Source organism: Carcharodon carcharias, chromosome 24 (assembly GCF_017639515.1).
Source record: "Carcharodon carcharias isolate sCarCar2 chromosome 24, sCarCar2.pri, whole genome shotgun sequence".
Lineage (NCBI taxonomy): Eukaryota > Metazoa > Chordata > Chondrichthyes > Lamniformes > Lamnidae > Carcharodon > Carcharodon carcharias.
This window is the reverse complement of record NC_054490.1, coordinates 13037683-13061883: the sequence shown is the minus strand read 5'-3', so window position 1 is coordinate 13061883 and position 24201 is coordinate 13037683. Positions and strand designations below refer to the sequence as shown.

At 46.7% G+C, this 24201-nt stretch overlaps 2 protein-coding genes across 6 annotated transcripts in view; one reads left to right on the top strand and one right to left on the bottom strand.

Annotated features, from left to right (window-relative positions):
* Positions 1 to 15523, bottom strand: part of LOC121269345 (alpha carbonic anhydrase 8-like) — a 67358-nt gene extending 51835 nt beyond the window's left edge. Inside the window, exons 1-3 of the mRNA XM_041173896.1 lie at positions 15282 to 15523; positions 12242 to 12343; positions 1933 to 2068 (exon numbers count right to left, since the gene is read on the bottom strand). Of these exons, the coding sequence (XP_041029830.1) occupies positions 1933 to 2068; positions 12242 to 12343; positions 15282 to 15523 (480 nt within the window). The remainder of the gene's footprint in view (positions 1 to 1932; positions 2069 to 12241; positions 12344 to 15281) is intronic.
* Positions 15524 to 19397: 3874 nt separating this feature from the next.
* On the top strand, positions 19398 to 22042 carry LOC121269408 (NAD(P)(+)--arginine ADP-ribosyltransferase 2-like). Of its 5 annotated transcripts, none has more exons than XM_041174019.1 (2): positions 19398 to 19550; positions 20812 to 22042. In XM_041174019.1, the coding sequence occupies exon 2, from the start codon at positions 20860 to 20862 to the stop codon at positions 21661 to 21663; it is 804 nt and encodes a 267-aa protein (XP_041029953.1). In that variant the 5' UTR covers positions 19398 to 19550; positions 20812 to 20859; the 3' UTR covers positions 21664 to 22042. The 5 variants fall into 5 exon arrangements, with proteins under 5 accessions (XP_041029953.1, XP_041029949.1, XP_041029950.1 ...); XM_041174015.1 differs by having other exon boundaries at positions 20807 to 22042; XM_041174016.1 differs by lacking the exon at positions 19398 to 19550 and adding an exon at positions 19793 to 19838 and having other exon boundaries at positions 20807 to 22042.
* The last annotated feature ends 2159 nt before the right edge of the window (positions 22043 to 24201 follow it).

Sequence of the window (24201 nt, the reverse complement as noted above, 5' to 3'; positions counted from 1 at the left end):
ACGGAGGTGTATTTTTAACCTCTCCTACGCACTCTCTGTCCTCCCACTCTCTCCTTCTCTCTAATTTGTAGCTTGTGTACTGGAACACGTTCGGAACCTTTCCTGTTTTCTACCGGGTTCACTTCCTGGCTGAACTATTTCTGTTAAAATGCGTCAGCTAGTTTATGTTTGGAAACGGGAGAGAAAGTGAGAACGGAATAGTCAGATCCACACAGAGAGAGAGAATGACAGGGGGAGAGAGAGAGCGACAGAGAGAGAAAGCGAGAGAAACAGAGGGAGAGAGAGAGCGACAGACGGAGAGAGAGAGACAGGAATAGAGGAAGGCAGAGAGAGAGAAACAGACAGAGAGGCAGACAGAGAGAGAGACAGAGGGGAGACAGAGCGAGAGAGAGACAGAGGGAGAGAGAGCCAGAAATAGAGGAAGACAGAGAGAGACAGAGACACAGAAAGAGAGAGAGAGAGAGAGACAGAAATAGAGAGACTGAGATAGATAGAGGGAAGCAGAGCGAAAGACAGAGAGAGACAGAGGCAAAGATGGAGAGAGAGACAGAGAGAAAGAGAGACAAAGCGAGACAGAGACAGATACAGAGAGACAGAGAAACAGAGACAGAGAGACAGGAGAGAGAGAGAGAGACAGAGAGAGGCAGAGAGACAGAGAGAGAGAGTGACAGACAGAGACGAGAGACAGCAAGAGAGAGAGAGACAGAAAAACGGAGAGATGGAGAGAGAGAGACAGAGACAGAAAAACAGAGAGAGAGAGACAGAAAAACAGAGAGACGGAGAGAGAGAGAGAGAGAGACAGCGAGAGAGAGAGAGACAGAAAAACAGAGACAGAGAGAGAGCCAGAGAGAGAGAGAGAGAGACAGAGAGAGAGAGAGACAGCGAGAGAGAAAGGAGAGACAGAAAAGCAGAGAGACAGAGAGAGAGGAGGCACAGTTTTGTGGAACGGCTGAAACAGTGATTGCCTGGCATGTGAGGCCAGTTGAAACCAGTTGATCCCAATTGCTGGGCGTTTGGCCTTTTCCCATTTGGAAGCCGGGGTGGGGGTGGGGGGGGGTGGATGCTGTTTGCTGAGCAGCTGTTAATCTGTTCTACATTCAGTACCGCTTGGCTCTTCCTGGCTGAAAGGAGCATTCTCCACCTCTAGTTTCTTTCGTCTGCCCAGCTGGGCTCAGCCGAGGAGCTGATGTAACAAAACCGCCGGTTTGGAGTAAAGCGCTGTGCGCCTGCATGGTGAAGTGCGTCGGTGTGAAAGGCTGTAACAGAGACGCTGACTGAGCCTAAAGCAGAAAATGCTGGAAAAACCCAGCAGGTCTGACAGCGTCTGCGGAGAGAGAAGCAGAGTCCACGTTTCGAGCCTCTGACGCTCAAAGTGTTAACTCGGGTGTTTTCTCTCCACAGACACTGTCAGGCCTGCTGAGTTTTTCCAGCATTTTCCGCTTCCCAGCCTCCATTAGTTCACAGGATGCGGGTGTCACTGGCTAGTGCGGGAATGTTTACCGCACTTTCCTAACTCCCCATTTCACAGTCAGCCACAGGTTGGAAGGTTTACTTCCACATTCTTGCAGCTCAGAAGATTTCTTTCCTGAAAGGGCATTAACAAACCAGATGGGCTTTTGCGACAACAATCTCACCATCAGGCTTTTAACGAATTCAGATTCCACCACAGATAAGGATTTGTACCCAGGTCTCCAGAGTATTAGCAGAGCACACTGGGTCACTCAGCCCAGCGACCAAACCACTACACCACCGCCTCCCCCTAATGATTCAGGCTATTAGCGGGAAAAGGCACTTAAATTAAACCTTACGTAAATCAGCGAAATGAACACCCTCTTTAAAAAAAATAAATAACTGACCGACGCTCCATTCACCCTGAGAAAAGGGTCTTCTTGAGGAAGGTCATCAGAGATCACAGTTTGGCATCTTCCTGACCTCTTCAGTCACATCCTCCGCACTTAGGCCCTGGGTGTGGAGGCAGGCACACGAAGCCTGCCGGTGGGCCGAGAGGAGGAATGAAGCCAAACGAGGGTTCCCACCGAATTCGTTCGGCAAAGTGAGGTAAAGGTCCCTAGTAAAGTTAAAGTACAGTCTCAAAGCAGGAGGCAGGCCTGCTTCCTGAACCAACTCCTCTCAACAGCCCCTCTCTCTAAATTTCCCCACAAATGACAAGGGAAGTAGGTGGAAACGAGTTTCCTAACTTAGAGGCGACTTGACTGAAACACATAAGATCCTGACAGGGCCGATTTGGGGAGGACGTTTCCTCCTGTGGGAGAATCTAGAACGAGGTGGGGGGGGTGGTCACTGTTTAAAAATAAGGAGGAAAAATCTTTTCTCTGAGGGTCATGGGCCTTTGGAACTCTCTTCCTGAAAAGGCTGTGGGAGCAGTCTCTGAATATTTTTAAGACCGAGCGAGGTAGATTCTTGACAAACAAGGGGGTGAAAGGTTATCGGGAGTGGGCCGGAATGTGGGGTTGAGGTCACACTCAGGTCAGCCATGATCTTATTGAATGGGGGAGCAGAGCTCGAGGCTCTGAGTGGCCTTACTCCTGCTCCCAATTCATATGTTCGTATGTATGTATGCCCAGTGACTACATAGGAAAACATGAATTAAATCAGGAGTAGGCCATTCGGCCCCTCGAGCCTGCTCTCGCTTTCGATAAGACCATGGCTGACCTGATTGTGGTCTCAACTCCACTTTCTCCCCCCTACCCCCAACCACACTCCCCACCCCACCACCACCCCCCAGTACCACCACCCCCTCCATGACGCTCTCCTTGTCAATCAGAAACCTGTCTAACTCAACCTTGAATATATTCAGTGACCCGGCCCCCACTGCTCTCTGGGTGGGGGTGGGGGGAGAGAGAGAGAATTCCACAGACTCATGACACTCCGAGAGAGGGAATTCCTCCTCGTCTCCGTCTTCAGTGGGAGACCCCTCGTTCTGAAACTGTGCACCCCCCCTCGTTCTAGATACCCCCACAAGGGGGAAATATCCTCTCAGCATCCACCCTGTCAAGTCCCCTCCCTCCTTCTGAATCTGATATGTTTCAGCAAGACCACCCCTCATTCTTCTAAACTCCAATGGGTACAGGCCCAACCTGCTCACCCTTTCCTCATCAGACAAACCCCCTTCACCCCAGGAATCAGCCCAGTGAACCTTCTCTGAAAGGCCTCCAATGCGAGTCTATCGATCCTTAAGTAAGGAGACTGAAACTGTCCACAGGATTCCAGGAGCGGTCTCACCAATGCCCTCTAGGTAACAGTAATCATAACATGACTGAATTTCACATTCACTTTGAGCTCCAGCTGAACTTCCCTACTTTTATATTCCATTCCTTCGACAATAAAGTACATGATTGCATTATTCTGAAACTGTGCCCCCCTCGTACTAGATACCCCCACGAGGGGGAAACATCCTCTCAGTATCCACCCTGTCAAACCCCACCCCCTCATAATCTGATATGGCAATCTTATGTATAATCTTGTACATAATATTATATGTTAAACATACAATGTAATATATGGAATCTTGTGTGGTAATTTTATATGAACTCTTACATGTAATCTTATATGTAATGTTAACATGGAATCAAATCTATCTTATATGGAATCTTGTATGTAATACAAACATGCATAGGAATTCGGAGCAGGAGTAAGGCCACTCGGCCCTTCGAGCCCTGCTCCCCCCATTCAATAAGATCGTGGCTGATCTGAGTGTAACCTCAACCCCACATTCCCAACTACCCCCGATAACCTTTCACCCTCCTTGTTCATCAAGGATCTATCTCGCTCGGCCTTAAAAATATTCAGAGACTCTGCTTCCACCTCCTGTTGGGGAAGAGAGTTCCAAAGACTCGCCACCCTCTGAGAGAAAACATTTCTCCTCATCTCTGTCTTAAATGGGTGACCCCTTATTTTTAAACTGTGACCCCCCTCATTCTAGATTCTCCTACAAGAAGGAACATCGTCTCCACATCCACCCTGTCAAGAATCAGGATCCTAAAGGTCTCATTCAAGTCACCTCTTACTCTTCTAAACTCCAGCGGATACGAGCCTAACCTGTCCAGCCTTTGCTCATAAGACAACCCACCCATTCCTGGGATTAGTCTGGTAAACCTTCTCTGAACTGCTTCCAACGCAGTTACATCCTTCCTTAAATAAGGAGACCAATACTGTTCATAGATGTGGGGTAATCTGAAATTTTAACCCTCTATGGTAATCTTATATTGTCATAAAAGCTGATTACCACCACCAAATTCTTACGATCATATTGAGCAATGTGTGAGTTTTTAAAGAAATCCAAGTAAGGGCACTGAACAAAAGATGGCTGATAATGTAAAGTGACCACTTTCTGGAAAATTCCTATGTGGATTATACTGACAGACCTGTCCTGAGAGAACATGGAATGTCGCACCTGAAAAGGCCTTCTTCAAGCAGAGACTCTTGAAAGGGAGATAGGGAAGATGCAAAAGACTGAACTTTAATTTCCCAGGGTGTGTAGACAAAAGACCAATTACCACATCTCAACAGTCATCTAAAAGACATCTCCTGTTGATTCATATCTCAGAATGTATAAAATGGTCGGAGATCAAAGAAAACAGGCTCTGGGTGCAAGACATGTTTTTTTTTTCCCCTTACAGGAATACTCGGGGGGTAAAACCGGTTAAAAAGCTAGCAGCAGGGCAATTTAGGGTGTGCTAGTGTGCTGGTGCGCTATGAGAGTGACAGCGCAAGAAGACCAACTAGTTACCCTTGCAGTTGCAGGCAAAGTCTCTCTCTCTCTCTCTTTCTCTCCCTCTCCCACCCTCTCTCTCTCTCTCTCCCTCTCTCTCTCTGTTGCTGGAAGCAAGGCTCAGCAAAACCACAATCTAAAAGTAAATAGGGCAGCCTTTCTGTCACCCTGCAGAAACAAGTGTCTCCAAACCCACTGTGAAACGGCCAAAGTCAGTTCTACCAGAATCACCCAACTTAACAGCTGCAGTGAGGTCAGCTCTGCAGGAATCACTCAACTTAACAGCTGCGACATTTCGCCATCTACTCCTCATGGACAAGCCAAAGACTGCTTCGTATATCTTTTTAAAATTTTACTTTTGGACTCTTAACTTCTCATTTCTGATTTTTGTGTGTGTGTGTGCGCGTTGTATTTTTATTAATTTTTTTCCTTGGGTTTTTAGTAACTAATAAACTCACTCCTTCTTTAACTCAGGAAAGCCTGGTTAAATTGGTTCCTTTTAAATTATAAATACATTTGGACTGGGAAAAGGTATCCACAAGGGATTAACCTTGATGCGACCAACCGAGGGGGCAGAATAAAGAATGGGAGCCAGTTCATCCCACCTCACCCAGGAGCTTAACAATTTGGGCTCTCGTTTAGGAAGTTAATGAGTTTGGAGGACATCACATGGCGATTGGTGGTAACAATATGGAACTGTATATGAAATTTTATATGGTGGTCTTGCATTTAATTTTATATGTAACTTTATATGAAATCTTAAATGGAATCTTTTGTGTAATCTTATATATAATATTATATAGAATCTTATATGATGACCTTATGTGCAATCTTATTTACAATCTTATATGTTAATCTTATAAATAATCTTAAATGTTAACCCTATATGGCAATATTATATGTAATCTTATGTAAGGGTGGTGCTGTTGTTGTCTGGCACACTGATCTCTACCTCAGAGAGACTGAGCATCAACTCGCAGACACTTCCACCTCCCCCTAGACCATGACCCCACCACCGAACATCAAGCCATTGTTTCCAGGACAAAAACAGAATTACCTGGAAAATCTCAGCAGGTCTGGCAGCATCGGCGGAGAAGAAAAGAGTTGACGTTTCGAGTCCTCATGACCCTTCAACAGAATTGTTTCCAGGACTGTCACTGACCTCATCTCCTCTGGAGATTTTCCCTTCACAGCTTCCAACCTCATAGCCTCCCAACCTGCTTCTACCTCCTTCCCAAAATCCACAAACGGGACTGTCCTGGTAGACTGACCATGTCAGCCTGTTCCTGCCCCACGGAACTCATTTCTTCCTATTTAGACTCCATTCTCTCTCCCCTTATCCAGTCTCTTCCCACCTACATCCACGATTCCTCTGATGCCCTCCATCATATCAACAATTTCCAGTTCCCTGTCCTCAACCACCTCCTCTTCACCATGGACGTCCAATCCATCTACACCTCCATCCCCCACGAGGATGGTCTGATGGCTCTCCACTTCTTCCTTGAACAGAGGCCTGAACAATCCCCATCTAGCACTACTCTGCTCCGTCTGGCTGAACTTGTTTTCTCACTGAATAATTTCTCCTTAAACTTGTCTCAATTCCTCCAAATAAAAGGTGTGGCTATGGGTCACCGCTTGGGTCCCAATTATGCCTGTCTCTTTATTGGGTATGTGCAACTTTCTTTGCTCCAGTTCTACTCAAGTCCCCTTCCACAACTCCTTTCTCGGTACATCGATGACTGTTACGGTGCCGCTTCATGCTCTCATCTGGATCTGGAAAAATTTATCAATTTTGCTTCCAATTTCCACCCCTCTAACACCTTCAGATGGTCTACCTCTGACATTCCTCTTCTCTTCTTTGACCTCTCTATCTGGTGATAGACTGTCCACCAATATTCATTGCAAGCCTACCGACTCCCACAGCTACCTCGACTACAGCTCCTCACACCCCGCTTCCTGTAAGGACTCCATCCCATTCTCTCAGTTCCTTCGCCTCCGTCGCATCTGTTCTGATGATGCCACTTTCAAAAACAGTTCCTCTGACATGTCCTCCTTCTTCCTTAACTGAGGGTTTCTCCCACTGTGGTTGACAGGGTCCTCAACCATGTCCAGCCCATCTCCCGTGCGTCCGCCCTCACACCTTCCTCTCCCTCCCAGAAGCATGAAAGGGTCCCCCTTGTCCTTACTTTTTACCCCACCAGCCTCCGCATTCAAAGGATCATCCTCTGCCATTTCCACCAACTCCAGCATGCAGACACCACCAAACACATTTTCCCTTCACCCCCCCTTGGCGACATTCCCTAGAGACCATTCCCTCTGGGACATCCTGGACCAGTCAAAACAAAAACAAAAATACCTGGAAAAACTCAGAAATCTGGCAGCATCTGCGGTGAGGAACACAGTTAACGTTTCGAGTCCAAATGACTCTTCATCAGAACTAAGGAAAAATAGAGGAGAGGTGAAATATTAGCTGGTTCGATGGGGGGTGGGACAAGTAGAGCTGGATAGAGGGCCAGTGATAGGTGGAGATATCCAAAAGATGTCACAGACAAAGGACAAAGAGGTGTTGAAGGTGGTGATATTATCTAAGGAATGTGCTAATTAAGGGTAGAAAGCAGGAAAAGCAAGTTACAGATAGCTCTGGTGGGGGTGGGGTGGGGTGAAGGAATCGAAAAAGGCTAGAAGGTAGAGATGGAAATACATTTAAAAATAATGGAAATAGGTGGGAAAAGAAAAATCTATATAAATTATTGGAAAAAAAGGGGGTGGGGATCAGAAAGGGGGTGGGGATGGAGGAGAGAGTTTCTAATCTAAAATTGTTGAACTCAATATTCAGTCCGAAACGCTGTAAAGTGCCTAGTCGGAAGATGAGGTGTTGTTCCTCCAGTTTGTGTTGAGCTTCACTGGAACAATGCAGCAAGCCAAGGACGGACATGTGGGCATGAGAGCAGGGTGGAGTGTTGAAATGGCAAGCGACAGGGAGGTCTGGGTCATGCTTGAGGACAGACCAAAGGTGTTCTGCAAAGCAGTCACCCAGTCTGCGTTTGGTCTCTCCAATGTAGAGGAGACCGCATTGGGAGCAACGAATGCAGTAGACTAAATTTAGGGAAGTGCAAGTGAAATGCTGCTTCACTTGAAAGGAGTGTTTGGCCCCTTGGACGGTGAGGAGAGAGGAAGTAAAGGGGCAGGTGTTGCACCTTCTGTGATTGCATGGGAAGGTGCCGTGGGAAGGGGTTGAAGGGTAGAGGGTGATGGAGGAGTGGACCAGGGTGTCCCGGAGGGAATGATCCCTACGGAATGCCGATAGTGGGGGTGAAGGGAAGATGTGTTTGGTGCTGGCATCATGCTGGAGTTGGCGGAAATGGCGGAGGATGAATGCGGAGGCTGGTGGGGTGATAAGTGAGGACAAGGGGGACCCTTTCATGTTTCTGGGAGGGAGGAGAAGGCGTGAGGGTGGATGCGCGGGAGATGGGCCGGACACGGTTGAGGGCGCTGTCAACCACCGTGGGTGGAAAACCTTGGTTCAGGAAGAAGGAGGACATGTCAGAGGAATTGTTTTTGAAGGTACCATCATCGGAACAGATGCGACGGAGGCGAAGGAACTGAGAGAATGGGATGGAGTCCTTACAGGAAGCGGGGTGTGAGGAGCTGTAGTCGAGGTAGCTGTGGGAGTTGGTAGGCTTGTAATGGATATTGGTGGACAGTCTATCACCAGAGATTGTGAGGTCAAGGAAGGGAAGGGAAGTGTCAGAGATGGAGCATGTGAAAATGATGGAGGGGTGGAAATTGGAAGCAAAATTCATAAATTTTTCCAGGTCCAGACAAGAGCATGAAGCAGCACCGAAATAATCATCCATATAACCGAGAAAGAGTTGTGGAAGGGGGCCGGAGTAGGACTGGAACAAGGAATGTTCCACATACCCCATAAAGCGACAGGCATAGCTGGGGCCCATGCAGGTACCCATAGCCACACCTTTTATTTGGAGGAAGTGAGAGGAGTTTAAGGAGAAATTGTTCAGTGAGAGAACAAGTTCAGCCAGACGGAGGAGAGTAGTGGTGGATGGGGATTGTTCGGGTCTCTGTTCGAGGAAGAAGCTAAGGGCCCTCGGACCATCCTGGTGGGGGATGGAGGTGTAGAGGGATTGGACGTCCAAGGTGAAGACGAGGTGGTTGTTGTCAGGGAACTGGAAATTGTTGATATGACGTAAGGTATCAGAAGAATCATGGATGTAGGTGGGAAGGGACTGGACAAAGGGAGAGAGAATGGAGTGAAGATAGCATGAAATGAGTCCTGTAGGGCAGGAACAGGCTGACATGATCGGTCTGCTGGGACAGTCCTGTTTGTGGATTTTGGGTAGGAGGTAGAAGTGGGCCGTCCGATGTTGGGAGACTATCAGGTTGGAAGCTGTGGGAGGAAGATCCCCAGAGGAGATGAGGTCAGTGACAATCCTGGAAACAATGGCTTGATGTTCAGTGGTGGGGTCATGGTCCAGGGGGAGTTAGGAGGAAGTGTCTGTGAGTTGACACTCAGCCTCTGCGAGGTAGAGGTCAGTGCGCCAGACAACAACCGCACCACCCTTGTCAGTGGGTTTGATGACGATGTCAGGGTTGGACCTGAGAGAACGGAGTGCAGCAAGTTCAGAGAGAGACAGGTTAGAGTGGGTGAGAGGAGCAGAGAAATTGAGACAACTAATGTCATGCCAACAGTTCTCAATGTTCCAGTCCTCCATCACCCCCACTTCCCACCCCCTTCCCACGGCACCTTTCCGTGCACTCGCAGAAGGTGCAACACCTGCCATTTTACTTCCCCCCTCCTCGCCGTCCAAGGGCCCAAACACTCCTTTCAAGTGAAGCAGCATTTCACTTGCACTTCCCTCAATTTAGTCTACTGCATTCGTTGCTCCCAATGCGGTTTCCTCTACATTGGAGATACCAAACGCAGACTGGGTGACCGCTTTGCAGAACACCTTCAGTCTGTCCGCAAGCATTACCCAGATCTCCCTGTTGCTTGCCATTTCAACACTCCACCCTGCTCTCATGCCCACATGTCCGTCCTTGGCTTGCCGCATTGTTCCAGTGAAGCTCAACGCAAACTGGAGGAACAACACCTCATCTTCCGACTAGGCACTTTACAGCGTTTCGGACTGAATATTGAGTTCGACAACTTCAGATCATGAACTCTCTCCTCCATCCTCACCCCTGTTTTAATCCAATTACTTATTTACTTATTTTTATTGTATATATTTATATTTTATTTTTTCATTTAGTTTTTTTTATACTTAATTCTACCTAGACCTCCCCCCTCACCCTTAAAGGGCCATCTGTCATTTGTTTCTATGTGCTAAAGAGCGCTGATCTTTGATCTGCTATTAACACATTCTTACCTTTATGCCACTATCAGCACCTTCTTTAGTCTTTAACACTACCATTAACACTCACTTTGCCTTGTGTCCATGCCATCTTTGTCAAATTTCTCCTCAGCTCCCATCTATCGCTGACCTCCTATCTTTCTCCACCCCCTCTTAACCGGTATAAAATCCATCACATGTCTACTTCTCTTTACCTCTGGAGGCGTTAACTCTGTTTCTCTCTTCCACAGATGATGCCAGACCTGCTGAGTTGTTCCAGAATTTTCTGTTTTTATTTCACATTTCCAGCATCTGCAGTATTTTGCTTTTGTACATATCTGTAAACCTGACAAAGGGATGGGAGCGGTCACCTTTAACAAGCATGACTATATCAACAAAATACATACCTTTCTTAATGACAGGTCCAAATTCGTATCCATCAGACCTGCCAATCATCATGATCAAACAGCCTTGCTCGAAAGTAAGCTAAAAGTACGCTTGCTGGACTTGTGTAAGAGAATCATGTGTTAATATGGCAATCATCTTGTTAAAACCAATTGGTAGTTAAACATTGGTAGTTAAATGCCCAGTGATGGGCATTAATTATTCCAACTGAATCGAATAAAAAGCTACTGCTGGAACACGCTGTCTGGAAGTTGCTAGGAAGTCAGTAGCACTGAGGAATTGTCTTGGAAATAAACCAGCTTTAACCAAGAAACCAGCCTGGATTAATTCTTCCACCACAACCCCTAATTGTGAGTGACATCATGAAGCTATTAATGTATATAATATTGTTGGAAAATATTTTTCTTTGAAAATAGAGCTTTAGTCTGCGGATGTGCCTTAATTGGATTAAATCCAGCTAGTCTGAGTGCTTTTATATGTATTAGTTTTGATATGTAAGAGAGATAGGGTGTATTTGCATTTTTTGAATAGAGCATCCAAGAAGCGGGGTGAAAACTGATGCCTATCTAGCAGCTACCAAGCAATATGATTATATTCCTAATAAAATTGGTATTATGAAAGGAGTTTTATTGTTAGAAGTGGCTGGTGATACAATGAGAATTTACATACAATGGGTGGTGGTAAGTATAACTTGAGCAGTTTTCAGGTGTGCAGAGCAGAGGCAATGTGAGATCAAAAGGCAGCATCAAGCCTCCAACTGGCTCCACAGGAACCAAAGTGAAAAGAACCTCATTTTGAATTCGCAAGGTGAAAACACTTTGCCTGGTGTTTTGGTTAAGTTTATCAGTTGCTGTTACCTTAATGGAGATTAGTTTGGGAATTTGTTGAAAGTGATGATAGTAGCTATTTGTAGCCATGTGTATATATATTTTAACTTGTATAAATTAATAAAATGTTTCATTTAGTTTAATGTAAAACCTTGGGAACTGGTGGTCTGATTCCTGAATGTAGAGTTGCATCTCAAACATAAAACTTAAAATTATAGGTTATGACAGTTGTTTCAAGTTCCCCTCTGGGATTTTTAAATAACTCCGCTGTACTGGCTGCAGCAGTCACAACAAAGAACGATGAGCTGCTGTGTGATATATACAGCAAGGGCTGTCCTCATGATTTGCTACGTCTGTGTATGTATGAGCTGCCCAAGGCACACAAAAGTGATGCCCATTTACACACAATTTTATCTATGACCAGTTCTGCACAACGTCATTTGGCCCATTGGTTGGGTGAATGGTTGCAACCAGTTTTGAGCAAGTTTTCCACAGTCACGGTGAAGGATTCCTCCACATTTGCGAAGACCATACAGGACTTGCACATCGAAAGCAATGTTGTGTCCACGTGCCCATTTGACATTGCTAGCCTATTCATCAGTGTTCCACTTAAGGAAGCCATAGGTATTTGCGCTGCAGCACTATACCATGGAGATCTAGACCCCTCACCATCGCGTGAATGGGTATTCATTGAACTTATGAACTCGGCGACTCTCACAGTTGAGTTCAGTTTAAGCGGCACCATTTGTTCCCAAATAAGTGGTGTTGCTATGGGATCCTCTCTAGGCCCAGATCTCACTGGTTTCCACGAGAAACGCATCTTTGATGGAATGACACCTAACCTTGTACCCCTCGCATATGTTCGACATACGGATGATACATTTGCTATATTTGAATCCACAGCAGCATGTAAGAATTTCCTTACTCACCTTAATGGGTTCCATCCTGTGCTCAAATTCACCTTTTGAAATGGAGCAGTCAAGTGAACTCCCCGGCTGTCTACTGCAAGCTGACTTCCACTGTTATAAATGCTTTAATCACAGAAAATGGTTCACCTTCGTGGGCTAAGAACATTCTGGAAGAATTTGTGTTGTTTTTCTAAAAGATCCTGCCCCTTAAAGGGCTAAGGCGAGGACTTTGGTGGCTACTGTTGCTGGAAAAGACGGCATTTTACAGGAAAAGGTAATTAAGCAGTTTTAAAGATGGTGGAGGCCTCTGGACCCTCTAGATGTTACCAGACACCGGACGAAGCATTTTCACCTTACGAATCCAAAATGAGGTTCTTTTCACTTTGGTTCCTGTGGAGACAGTTGGACGCTTACAGTGGACTGTTTACAAAAGGGTCACATGGTGGTTATGTCTTTAAAAGGAAACCGTGCCTGGAAAGCTGGCTTTGGTTTGCTTTGGGGGGGAAGGGGGGGCGAAAGAAGGATCAGCTGCTTGGGAAAGGAAGACAGCAGCTTTTCACAAGCGAGCAGGAGCTGCCCTTAAGTCGCTCCACGTGCTGGAGGTGAGTACTCGCAGGTATTCCTCGAGTCCACCTGGAAAGCAGTGCAAGAGTCATCGATGGCTCAGCAGACAGTACTGAACGACCAATCAGATAACCCAGAACACCATTTCAAGGACCCCACAATCCAATTCCCTCAAACCACTGACTTTTTTAAGCTTTTGGGAGAATTCTTCTATGTATAATTTGCAAGTTAAATGGCTGTAGTAATAGACCCCGCTAACCAGTCTCGCATTCCAGTCTCGAAACTTTTCCAAAATTCTTAATGGGTTACGGCCAGTGTAAACAATTGTCCCTGATGAGTTGTGTTTTTTTTTAGATTTCCATATTGTGATTTATTATAAAGTTCAAATCTCCGGGTTAGCCCTGCCTCTGTTTGTGCCTGGGGTGGACCTCGCAATGCACATACAAATGACCCCCAACATACATTTCAAAATCTCATCATGCCAGTGCCAAACTCAGTTTCTTTCTCAACAGTGGAGAGTATTTTTGTTGATGGACGCTTGACTTCTTTGAGAAGTATCCCACGGGCTTTTCCAATGCCTGCGTCATCTCCCTGCAACAATACAGCACCAATACCCACATTACTCGCATCAAGAGCCAATTTAAACTGCTTGGCATAATGCAGTGTCGCTAAAACTGGCCCTGTTGTCAATGCAGTTTTCAGATTTCTGAATGCATTTTGGCACTCTTACGCCCAACTGAACTTCCTGTTTTCTTCTGAGTTCAATTAATGGAGCAACCACACGGCTAAAGTTTGTCATGAACTTTCTGTTTAAAAATAAAACATTAATGCCTAGAATTTGTGAAACTTCCCTTTTACATTGAAGGCACTGGGAAACTCGTCAATTGCCTTCATTTTCACATCCTGTGGGTCCATCTCCCCACGTCCAACTTTGTGGCCCAAATATGGGACCTGTACTTTCACAAATTCACTCTTAACCAAGTTCACTACCAACTTAGCTCCTTGTAGACAATCGAATAGCTCTCCCAGATGCTGTAAGTACCCCCTCCCATGTTTGATTGAATGCCACCAGATCATCAATGTGCACAGCGCAGTGACTCAGTCCAGCAATAACCTTATCCGATAGTCTCTGGAAGGTGGCTGGTGCATTTTTCTTAAGGGGAGTATCTATCTCCACTTGGAGAGGCAAGGTTTGATCAGAGATAGTCAGCATGGCTTTGTCAGAGGGAGCTCATGCCTAACAAATGTGATTGAATTTTTGGAGGAGGTGCCCAGGTGTGTAGATGAAGGTAGTGCCGTTGGTGTAGTTTATATGGATTTCAGCAAAGCCTTTGACAAGGTCCCACATGGGACACTTATAAAGAAGGCAAATGCACATGGGATACAGGGTAATTTGATAAGGTGGATTAAAAATTGGCTTAGCTGTAGGAGGCATAGGGTGATGACAGAAGGATGCTCTAGTGACTGGAAACCAGCGTCCAGTTGTGAACCACAGCGATCTGTGCTCAGTTCCCTATTATTTGTCATTTATCTAAACGACATAGATGACTATGTGGGGGGTAGGATTAGTAAGTTTGCAGATGACACAAAGATTGGCTGGGAGGTTAACAGTGAGGTTGAGTGTCTTGGGCTACAGGAAGATATAGACGGGATGGTTAAATGGGCAGTTAAGTGGCAGATGGAGTTAAACCCTGAAAAGTGTGAGGTGATACACTTTGGAAGGAGTAATTTGACAAGGAAGTATTTAATGAATGGCATGACACTAGGAAGTTCTGAGGAACAAAGGGACCTTGGCGTGTGTGTCCATAGATCTCTGAAGGCAGAGGGGCATGTTAGTGGGGTGGTGAAAAAGGCATATGGGACACTTGCCTTTATCAATCGAGGCATAGATTTCAAAAGTAGGGAGATCATGTTGGAGTTGTACAGAACCTTGGTGAGGCCACAGCTGGAGTACTGTGTGCAGTTCTGGTCGCCACATTATAGGAAGGATGTGATTGTACTGGAGGGGGTGAAGAGGAGATTCACCAGGATGTTGCCAGGGATGAAACATTTAAGTTATGAAGAGAGGTTGGATAGACTTAGGTTGTTTTCGTTGGGGCAGAGAAGACTGAGGGGCGACCTGATCGAGGTGTACAAGATTATGAGGGGCATGGACAGGGTGGATAGGGAGCAGCTGTTCTCCTTAGTTGAAGGGTCAGTCACGAGGGGGCATAAGTTCAAGGTGCGGGTCAGAAGGTTTAGGGGGGATGTGAGGAAAAACTTTTTTACCCAGAGGGCAGTGAGGGTCTGGAATGTGCTGCCTGGGAGGGTGGTGGAGGCGGGTTAGCCTCACATCCTTTAAAAAGTACCTGGATGAGCACTTGGCACATTCAAGGCTATGGGCCAAGTGCTGGTAAATGGGATTAGGGAGGTAGGTCAGGTGTTTCTCACGTGTCGGTGCAGACTCGATGGGCCGAAGGGCCTCTTCTGCACTGTGGGATTCTGTGATTTTTCATACCAAACGGCATGACTTTGAACTGATAAAGCCCATCCGGTGTACCACAAGGTGAAACCTCTTTCATCCTTTCCGATAGAGGTACTTGCCAATAATCCTTTCAGCAAGTCAATCTTAGTGATGAACTTTGATGGTCCCACTTTCTCAATGCGGCCTTCCAGACGTGGAATAGGACGTGAATCTGCTTTTGTCACTTTTCGATAATCCACCCACAGACTTTCAATCCCATCTGGCTCTGATCCCATCGCAAGAGGTGACCCCCAATTGCTGCAACACAACTCAATCATGTCACTCTTGAGCGTAAACTCAATTTCCTTTCACAATTGTGATCACTTTACTGGATTTAACCTATAAGGATGTTGCTTGATTGGGACAGAATTCCCCACATCTACATCACGCACAGCTACCTTTGTTTTTCCCAACTTATCCCCACAGATAGTCCAAAGTGACTGCAATAGCTCTCTCAAGTCACCTTGATACTTCTGTGGAAGGCAGCTCGGTATTTCATCACATTCTTAAGCGCTTCCCCATTCTCCAATTGAATTGGAGGAAAGTCAATTTCAGAATTTTCCATCCCGACTTCCGTTCCCTGATTCATCAGCTTTAATGCTTCTTTTTGGTTACCCCCCAACCCCCCTGCTCTTGAAGCACTTTTTAAGCATGCTCATGGAGAGGTGGTGGTGGTGTAGTGGTATTACCACTGGGCTCATAGTCTGTGGATCCAAGGTAATCCTCTGGATACTTGGGTTCAAATCTCCCTTTGGCAGATGGTGAGAGCTGAGTTCAACAAAAAATAAATTGGAATTAAAAGGCCTGATCGTCAGGCCATTGTTGTAAAAATCCATCTTGTTCACTGATATCCTTTTGCGAAGGAAATCTGCCATCCCTTACCCAGTCTGGGCCTACATGTGACTCCAGACCCACAGCAATGTGGTTGACTCTTAAATGCCAGTCTGAGCAAGGGATGGGCAATAAATGCTGGGCCTAGCCAGTGATGCCCACGTCCCGTGAAAGAATGATGGAAAAAATCTGACACACCCTCCCGATTTTTTCTTCTACCTGGGGCAGAATTTTCTGCCTGTCGGGGGTGTTGTGCGGGAGAGGGCGCAGACACGATGGGTGCCCCCGATCGGGTCCGTGCCGCCATTTTACATGGGCGGGCCAACTAAGGCCCGCCTGGCGGGACGCGCGCCTGGAAGCGCTGAGCGTTCCTGGTGCGGGCCAGGGATGGTGGTGGTGGTGGTGGGGTGGTGGGGTGGAAGGGGGGTGTTGCCTGAGTCGAGGCCTGCACTCTTTGAGGTGGTGCCTCGGGGAGATTAGTTTTTAAGTCCAAAAAGCCTAATAAAGTGGCGGGAAAATTTCTATGACATGTCCCCTCACGTGAAACTGTCACATGAGCTGGGACATGTCAACGAACTTTAATAAAAATATTTTTATTCGAGTTATAAACCCTTCATGAAGCCTCATCCCGCCCATGGATGAGGTTCCATGAGAAACGCGGAACCTTAAGGTGAGACGGGCAGCTCCGTGAATTATTTGACTTGAACGCTTCGACCCCCCGTTCTTCAAATTGCATAAGAGCTTGTACAAATTTAAACATATCCCCACTGGGTTATGATCTGGACCTTCTAAGTGTCTCCATTTTAACTGCCAACTTTTTAAACTGGAATTCCCTGTCTCTCTCTTTTCCCTTTCTCCTCCTTTACTAACCTCACCATTTCCAATTCCCTTTCCTCCCTCCTTTCCTCTCGTTCTCCTGTCTTTTCTCTCTCCTGCCTTTCTGCCAGGTGCCTTTGGAATGGCCTTTCTCTCTTCCGTTTCTCTTCACTCTACCCCTGGTCTTTTCAATTCCAATTCTCCCGCTTTTCCTATCTCTTTTGCTTCCAATTCAAGTTCTTTTTTTTTTCAGTTCCATTGCTCGCTCAAATTCACTTGTAACTGAAGTCTCACTTCCTCCAGTTGCCTCTCGCTAGTTTTAGGTACCCCTTGCAATTTCAAAAGCTGCACAATTACTTCAATTGCATCTGCTTTCCCTTCCTCTGTGGTTAACCTCCACTGCAAATTATCTACTGATACTGTTAAGTTAGCTTTGGTTACCTTTTGCAAACCCTCCATCGTTATATCTTCTACTCCTAGACAAGTCTACAAGTCTTAGCAACTGCCATAGCCATTGTGCTGTCCTCCCATTTTAAAATCTCTCAATAACACCCCTGGTCCAGTGTACTCCTCACCCTTGGGGTCTTTAAATTCACCAATTCCAAGCCAACCAAGGAATTAATCTTTTAATATCCCACAAATAGCCCTCAATTGTGTTACGGCATGGGGTTGATGGTAAATGATGAGCAGCCCAAAGGGGAACAGAGGGAAAGCTGGCAAAATTGACTTGCAATTTGTATAGTATGAATAGAGGTTCTGAAATCAAGACATGATGTCCCTGACTACTTGTGGTGATTTTATAGTGAACACTTATTAAAGAAAATAGAGAAAAAAACCCCACAATTACACCTTTAAACACACAAATGGATTCACACAGGAAACAGTAATTCAAAACATTTCCACAGGATCTTAACTTAATTGACCTCAGAGCTAACGTTCCTCTGTTATGTTCAGCAACCATCCCTTATAGATTCCAACATCTGTAGCCTTCCAGTAATTTTTATCACACAGTGCCTTTTTTTCCCCTTGCGGTGTCCTCTGAGGCTGACACAAATTGGTTCTCCAGGTGTGGCCTTGCTCACACTGTCTTCTGGGACTGCTAGCCTGCTGTCTTCTGGGAGATCCAAACGGCTACCCACCTCCCTCACATAGACTTCAGTATTTCCTTAAATGGGTTCCTCCCCTTTGATCTCACAATTGACTGAACCAGCCTGTTCAGAAATGCTTTCTTCCCGCACTTGATTAGACTCTTCTTTACTCTAACTCTTAGGTATTTGTTTTTTAAAAAGTGTAAACTTACCTTAGCTTACCTTTAGCTTATTTACTTATACCTTTTTATAACCTGCAAATACTCACCTTCAAAATAAAACCACAGAATTCAAAACTATTCCTGTTTTTTTTTGCTTTGTGTAAAACTCTGATCAAAATTCCTCTTGGTTCATTAATATATCAAAACCACTTCTTACTGTTGGTTTTAGTCTCTTGCAGTCACTCTGGCTCTTATTCCAATTACCATAACAACTACCCCCCCGCTAAAAGTCTATTTCCAGTACACAAGAAACATGAGAGGGTTATTAACAGAAGAAAAATATTACAATTTATTTATTTCTTGACGCCATGTCACTGTCACTCTCTATGAATCTCTCCCTCTATCCAGCAAGAGGCTAATATTGGAGGGGCAGAGATTTAGCTTGTAGGATGTTAGAGATAGGGAGGATAGAATGGGCTGGAGGGGGTTACAGTGATATGGTGGGTTGTAGGGGCTGGAGGAGTTTAGAGATAAGGAAGGCTGGAGGAGGTTACAGAGAGAGGGAGGGTTGTAGGGGCTGGAGGGGGTTACAGATCTAGGGAGGGTTGTAGGGGCTGGAGGAGGTTACAGATCTAGGGAGGGTTGTAGGGCTGGGGCAGGTTACAGAGAGAAGGAGGTTTGTAGGAGCTGGAGGAGGTTATAGAGATGGCGGGTTGTAGGGGCTGGAGGAGGTTACAGATTTAGGGAGGGTTGTAGGGCTGGAGGAGGTTACAGAGAGAAGGAGGTTTGTAAGGGCTGGAGGAAGTTACAGAGAGAAGGAGGTTTGTAGGGGCTGGAGGAGGTTAGAGATAAGGAGGGCTAGAGGAGGTTAAAGAGAGAAGGAGGTTTGTAGGGGCTGGAGGAGGTTAGAGATAGGGAGGTTTGTAGGGGCTGAAGGAGGTTACAGAGAGAAGGAGGTTTGTAGGGGCTGAAGGAGGTTATAGAGACAGGGAGAATTGTAGATGCTGGAGGAGGATACATGATAGATTGGGAATTAAGGTTATGGAGGGAAGAAGAGAGAGAGAGGCAGGGAAATGTTTGGAGAGAGACGGAGAAAGAAAGAGGGGAAATGAGAACGGTAAGTAAGGGGACATGATGATCTGATCATTACACAACACTTGTGGTTTCAGCCAGGAATATTGAAACTGGGAGATTGTACATTGTAGAGAGTTAAAAGAAACCTTGGTCATGAGAATGTCAGGAAATGGGCAGAGGGTGCACTATTTCTCAGAATGAACTCTCCTTGAGGGGGCAGTTAGTTTAGTGTAGAAGGGCTGGTGATTAACAGAAGATGAGCTGGTTGTTTTATTCTGTCCTGCTGGTATTCTGTGAGTATCGACTTTCTGACTTCAAATTAAAAAACAGCTTTCCACCCACCGACTGTGTACTAACTAACATTGCAACAGCCGAACCTCTCTCTCACTATGTTTCAATGCTCATTCCCTCGACACTGACTCCAAAACTGGTGACAGGAAATCCTGGACTGCAATGCCCAAGTACAGACAGACATTCCTCGAGACAGTGCTGAGGGAGCGCCACGCTGTTGGAGGGTCAGTGCTGAGGAAGCGCCGCGCTGTCGGAGGGTCAGTGCTGAGGGAGCGCCACACTGTCGGAAGGTCAGTGCTGAGGGAGTGCTGCACTGTGGAGGGTCAGTACCGAGGGGGTGCCGCATTGTCGGAGGGTCAGTGCTGAGGGAGCGCCGTACTGTCGGAGGGTCAGTACTGAGGGAGCGCCGTACTGTCGGAGGGTCAGTACTGAGGGAGCGCCGCATTGTCAGAGGGTCAGTACTGAGGGAGCGCCACACTGTCGGAGGGTCAGTACTGAGGGAGTGCTGCACTGTCGGAGGGTCAGTGCTGAGGGAGTGCCGCGCTTTGGTAGGGTGACCAACTCCCTAACTCTGTAACTCTCTGAGATCTCTGCGCTCATTCAATTCCCATCGCTCCACCATTGGCGGCCGAAAATTTAGCTGCCTAGGGGCACTCCAGCCTCTACAACCCTCCCTGTCTCTGTAACCTCCTCCAGCCTCTACAACCATCCCTGTCTCTGTAACCTCCTCCAGCCCCTACAAACCCCCCTGTCTCTGTAACCTCCTCCAGCCTCTACAACCCTCCCTGTCTCTGTAACCACCTCCAGCCCCGACAAACCCCCCTGTCTCTGTAACCTCCTCCAGCCCCTACAACCATCCCTAGCTCTTTGACCTCCTCCAGCCCCTACAACTCTCCCTAGCTCTGTAACCCTCCTATGCCCTCCGAGACCTCTGTGCCCCTAAATTACGGCCTCTAGACCATCCCTCGATTCCCATCGCTCCACCATCTGTGGCCGAGCCTTCAGCTGCCTGGGGAATTTGAGCTCTGAAATTCCCTCCCTAAACCTCTCCTCTTGTTTCCCTCCTGTCTGAATCCCTTTCAAATCACTCTCTCTCTCTCTCTTTGAGCGATCTCTCCCTGAAATTCTCTTCTGTGTCTCTGTGTCATGGTGGGTTTATGATAGAAACTGTTGCTGCTGTGAGGCTTTGGCTCATTGTGTTGTTGTGGAAGAGGCTGTATCACTGGGACTTGTCTCTCTCACTCTCTCTGATTCACAGCACAGGAGCTGGTCACTTCCCTGGTCAGCGATGGGGAAAGCTGTGGTATCCACATGGTTGGCAATGGGCTGGATATGGAAGAGAATTCGGCCGCGTATTGGTTCCCACGGAGTGAAGATTGGGACAACTTGGCGATCGAGTGTTTGAATGAAGAACTGCAGAAAAACAAGACATTCATGAATGTTTCGGATTTGGCCAGAAAGTTTTGGAATGGGCGCACCATTCCCCATGGTCTCCGTAAGGAGCACATGATCGTGGTCACTATGTACACCCATCATGGATCATTGTACAAGGCATTTAACGATGAGGTTCAGAAATATGGAAATATAACCAAATACAACTCCGAATTTAAACTGAAGGCCTTCCATTATCTCCTAACCATCGCTCTCCAGGCATTGAGAGATCATTCCAAATACTTACACCTTTATCGCGGGTTGAACGTTCCCAAGTTTGGGAGACGGGGCCAGGAGATGAGGTTCGGGAGATTCACCTCCACCTCCCTCAACAGAACAGTGGCCGAGGGATATGGAAACAGGACTTTGTTTGTGCTGAACACGACTTACGGTGTCAAGATCCGCAATTACTCATTCTTTGAGGGGGAAGATGAGATTTTAATCCCTCCCTACGAGAAGTTTGAGATTGTAAAGGCTGAGAGCTCAGGGGGAAACTGCATCTTCACCCTCCGCTCGAGAGGCTATGAGGGAGTTGAGGTGGGGCTGGAGAGGGACGGTAATGACTGTCTGAGAGTTTACCGGAAGACCCTACCCTGGTGGGTCTGGTTTCTGATCGTCTTGGCGATCTTGGTCACTCTGGGGGGATTAGGAACATTTCTCTACAAGTGCTGCTGCCAGGAATAGATTCCAATTTCCCACCATCTCCCCAACCCTCAACCACCATCCCTCCCCTCAACCCCTCCCCACCTCACACACCATCAACTCTCACCTGCCTAATGATCAAAACTCTGCCCTCACACTCCCAAACCATACTCCCCACATGCCAAATTATCAAGTCTGCGGGGCTGAATGGCCTCCTCCTGTTCCTGTGTAACAGACTCGAGGGGCTGAATGGTCTCCTCCTGTTCCTATCTCTGCAAACTGTATATTTACATCATGTTTGATAGATTGACAGTGTTTTAAATGTTGAATTAACAATGTTGACATAAAATTTAAGTAATTTGTGCTCTATCATTTTTACTAGCAATAGATCAATAAAAACTAACGAGCAACTATCCAAATATCACTGATATTACTGATCATTGTAACTTATTGGAATCTTGCTGTGCACACTCTACACATTGAACTGGTGAAGTGGGCAGGCAGATGGCAAATGCAGTTTAACATAGAGAGTGAAGTGGTTCATTTTGGGAGGAATAACACGGAGAGACAATATAAAATAAAGGGTACCATTCTGAATGGAGTGCAGGAGCATAGGGACCTTGGGGTTTCTGTACATAAATCATTGAAGGTGGCAGGACAGATTGAGTGAGCGGTTAATAAATTATACAGTATTCTGGGCTTTATTAATAGGGGCACAGAGTACAAGAGCAGGGAGGTTATGTTAAACATGCATAAAACATTGGTTAAGCCTCAACAAGAGAATTGTGTCCAGTTCCAGGCATCGCACTTCAGGAAGGATGAAAAGGCTCCAGAGAGAACGCAGAAAAGATTCAGAGAATGGTTCCAGGGATGAGGAAATTCAGGAATGGGAGATCACTGGACTGTGATCAGGAGCAGCAACCCAGGCTGAATTCCCCGCTGACTTTAAACCCCAGGATGACAAGACTGTGATCAGCAAATGGAACTAAGGTTCATTTCCCGTCTCATTCAAACCCAGTGATCACTACACAGTGAGCAGGAGCAGGAACCCTGGATGATTTCTCTCTCTCTAACCCAGGGATCACTGGACAGTGATCAGAAGCTGGAACACTGGCTGATTTCCCCTCTCTCTCTAACCCAGGGATCACTAGAGAGTGATCAGGAGCAGGAACCCTGGCTGATTTCCCCTCTCTGTCTCTCTTATCCAGACATCACTCGACAGCGATCAGGAGCAGTTTTGATCTCCCTCTAGTGTCCGAACATTGCCAGGGCAGGTACAGGACAATGATAAAGAGTAAAGCTCCATCAACTCTGTACAAATCCAACGCATCAATGCCAACTTCCTCTGATTTCCCCCACTCCCACTTTCTCCCCATGATCCTCAATCCCACCTGCTCCTCATATTGTTCATTCCCAACCTTACGTCACATCTCTCAATCTCAGCATCTCCCCATATCCCTCAATCCCAACTTCTCTCCATATCCCTCAATCCACCTTCTCTCCATATCCCTCAATCGCACCTTCTCTCCATATCCCTCAATCCCACCTTCTCTCCATATCCCTCAATCCCACCTTCTCTCCATATCCCTCAATCCCACCTTCTCCCAATATCCCTCAATCCCACCTTCTCTCTATGGCATGTGTTTTGGACACTAACACACTTTGCTTCCATTTCTGTTCAGCTCCAGGTGAAGCACACATTCTGCCTTTGAATCTGGATAAGATTATTCCCTGGAAACTGGCTCCAGTTTTCCGATATGAAGGATCTCTCACCACTCCGCCCTATACAGAGAATGTCGCTTGGACTGTTATGGAGTGCCCCATGTCTATGAGTATCTCACAGGTACAGTTCTCTTAGCAACCCTCCATAAGTCCCTGACAGAGACCAGGGGAGAGATCGAGGCATTGGGGTAACTTCAGAACATATGGAGAGAGGAGCAGGAGGAGGCCATTCAGCCCCTCAAGCCTGATGTCTCTTCCAATTGGCCATGGCTCTGAACCCCAAGATTTTCAGCAGAGGGCCCGATGATCTTCTACTGCCCCGAGAGACAGGACAGGCACTTACCGACCTCACTGAGTGAGAACCAGTGCAGAGGAAGACTCTGCCTCATTCCAGGCAGCTTGTGGAGAGCTCACCTGAGATAACACAGCCTGATGTATACCATTACATCGAGGTGGTCACAGACACCATGTTCCCAAGGATATGGAATATCATCACCTTCCTTCGGGATAACCACAGTCGAATGGATACAGCCTCTGGGTAGCCTATGCTCATGTGTTATTGTGCTAACCACTCGCTCTATAATCAGGTCATTGCTTGAAATGCACTCAACTCCTCCTCACCTCCTTAAATCCTCCTCACCTGCTCAAATCCTCCTCCCCTCCTCAACTCCTCCTCACTGAACTGGACCAGCCATATAAATACTGTGGCTACAAACGCAGGTCAGGGGTTGGGAATCCTGTGGTGAGTAACTCACCTCCTGTCTCCCCAAAACCTGTCCAACTTCTACAAGGCACAAGTCAGGAGTGTGATGGAATATTCCCCACTTGCCTGGATGAGTGCAGCTCCCACAACACTCA

Bases quoted from the DNA above. Each gene is read 5' to 3' on its own strand.
- LOC121269408 (XM_041174015.1), top strand. From the start codon at position 19,514: ATGAGCTGGTTGTTTTATTCTGTCCTGCTGGTATTCT. The intron at 19,551-20,806 runs GTGAGTATCGAC...TCTGATTCACAG, and splicing joins TTCTGTCCTGCTGGTATTCT to CACAGGAGCTGGTCACTTCC.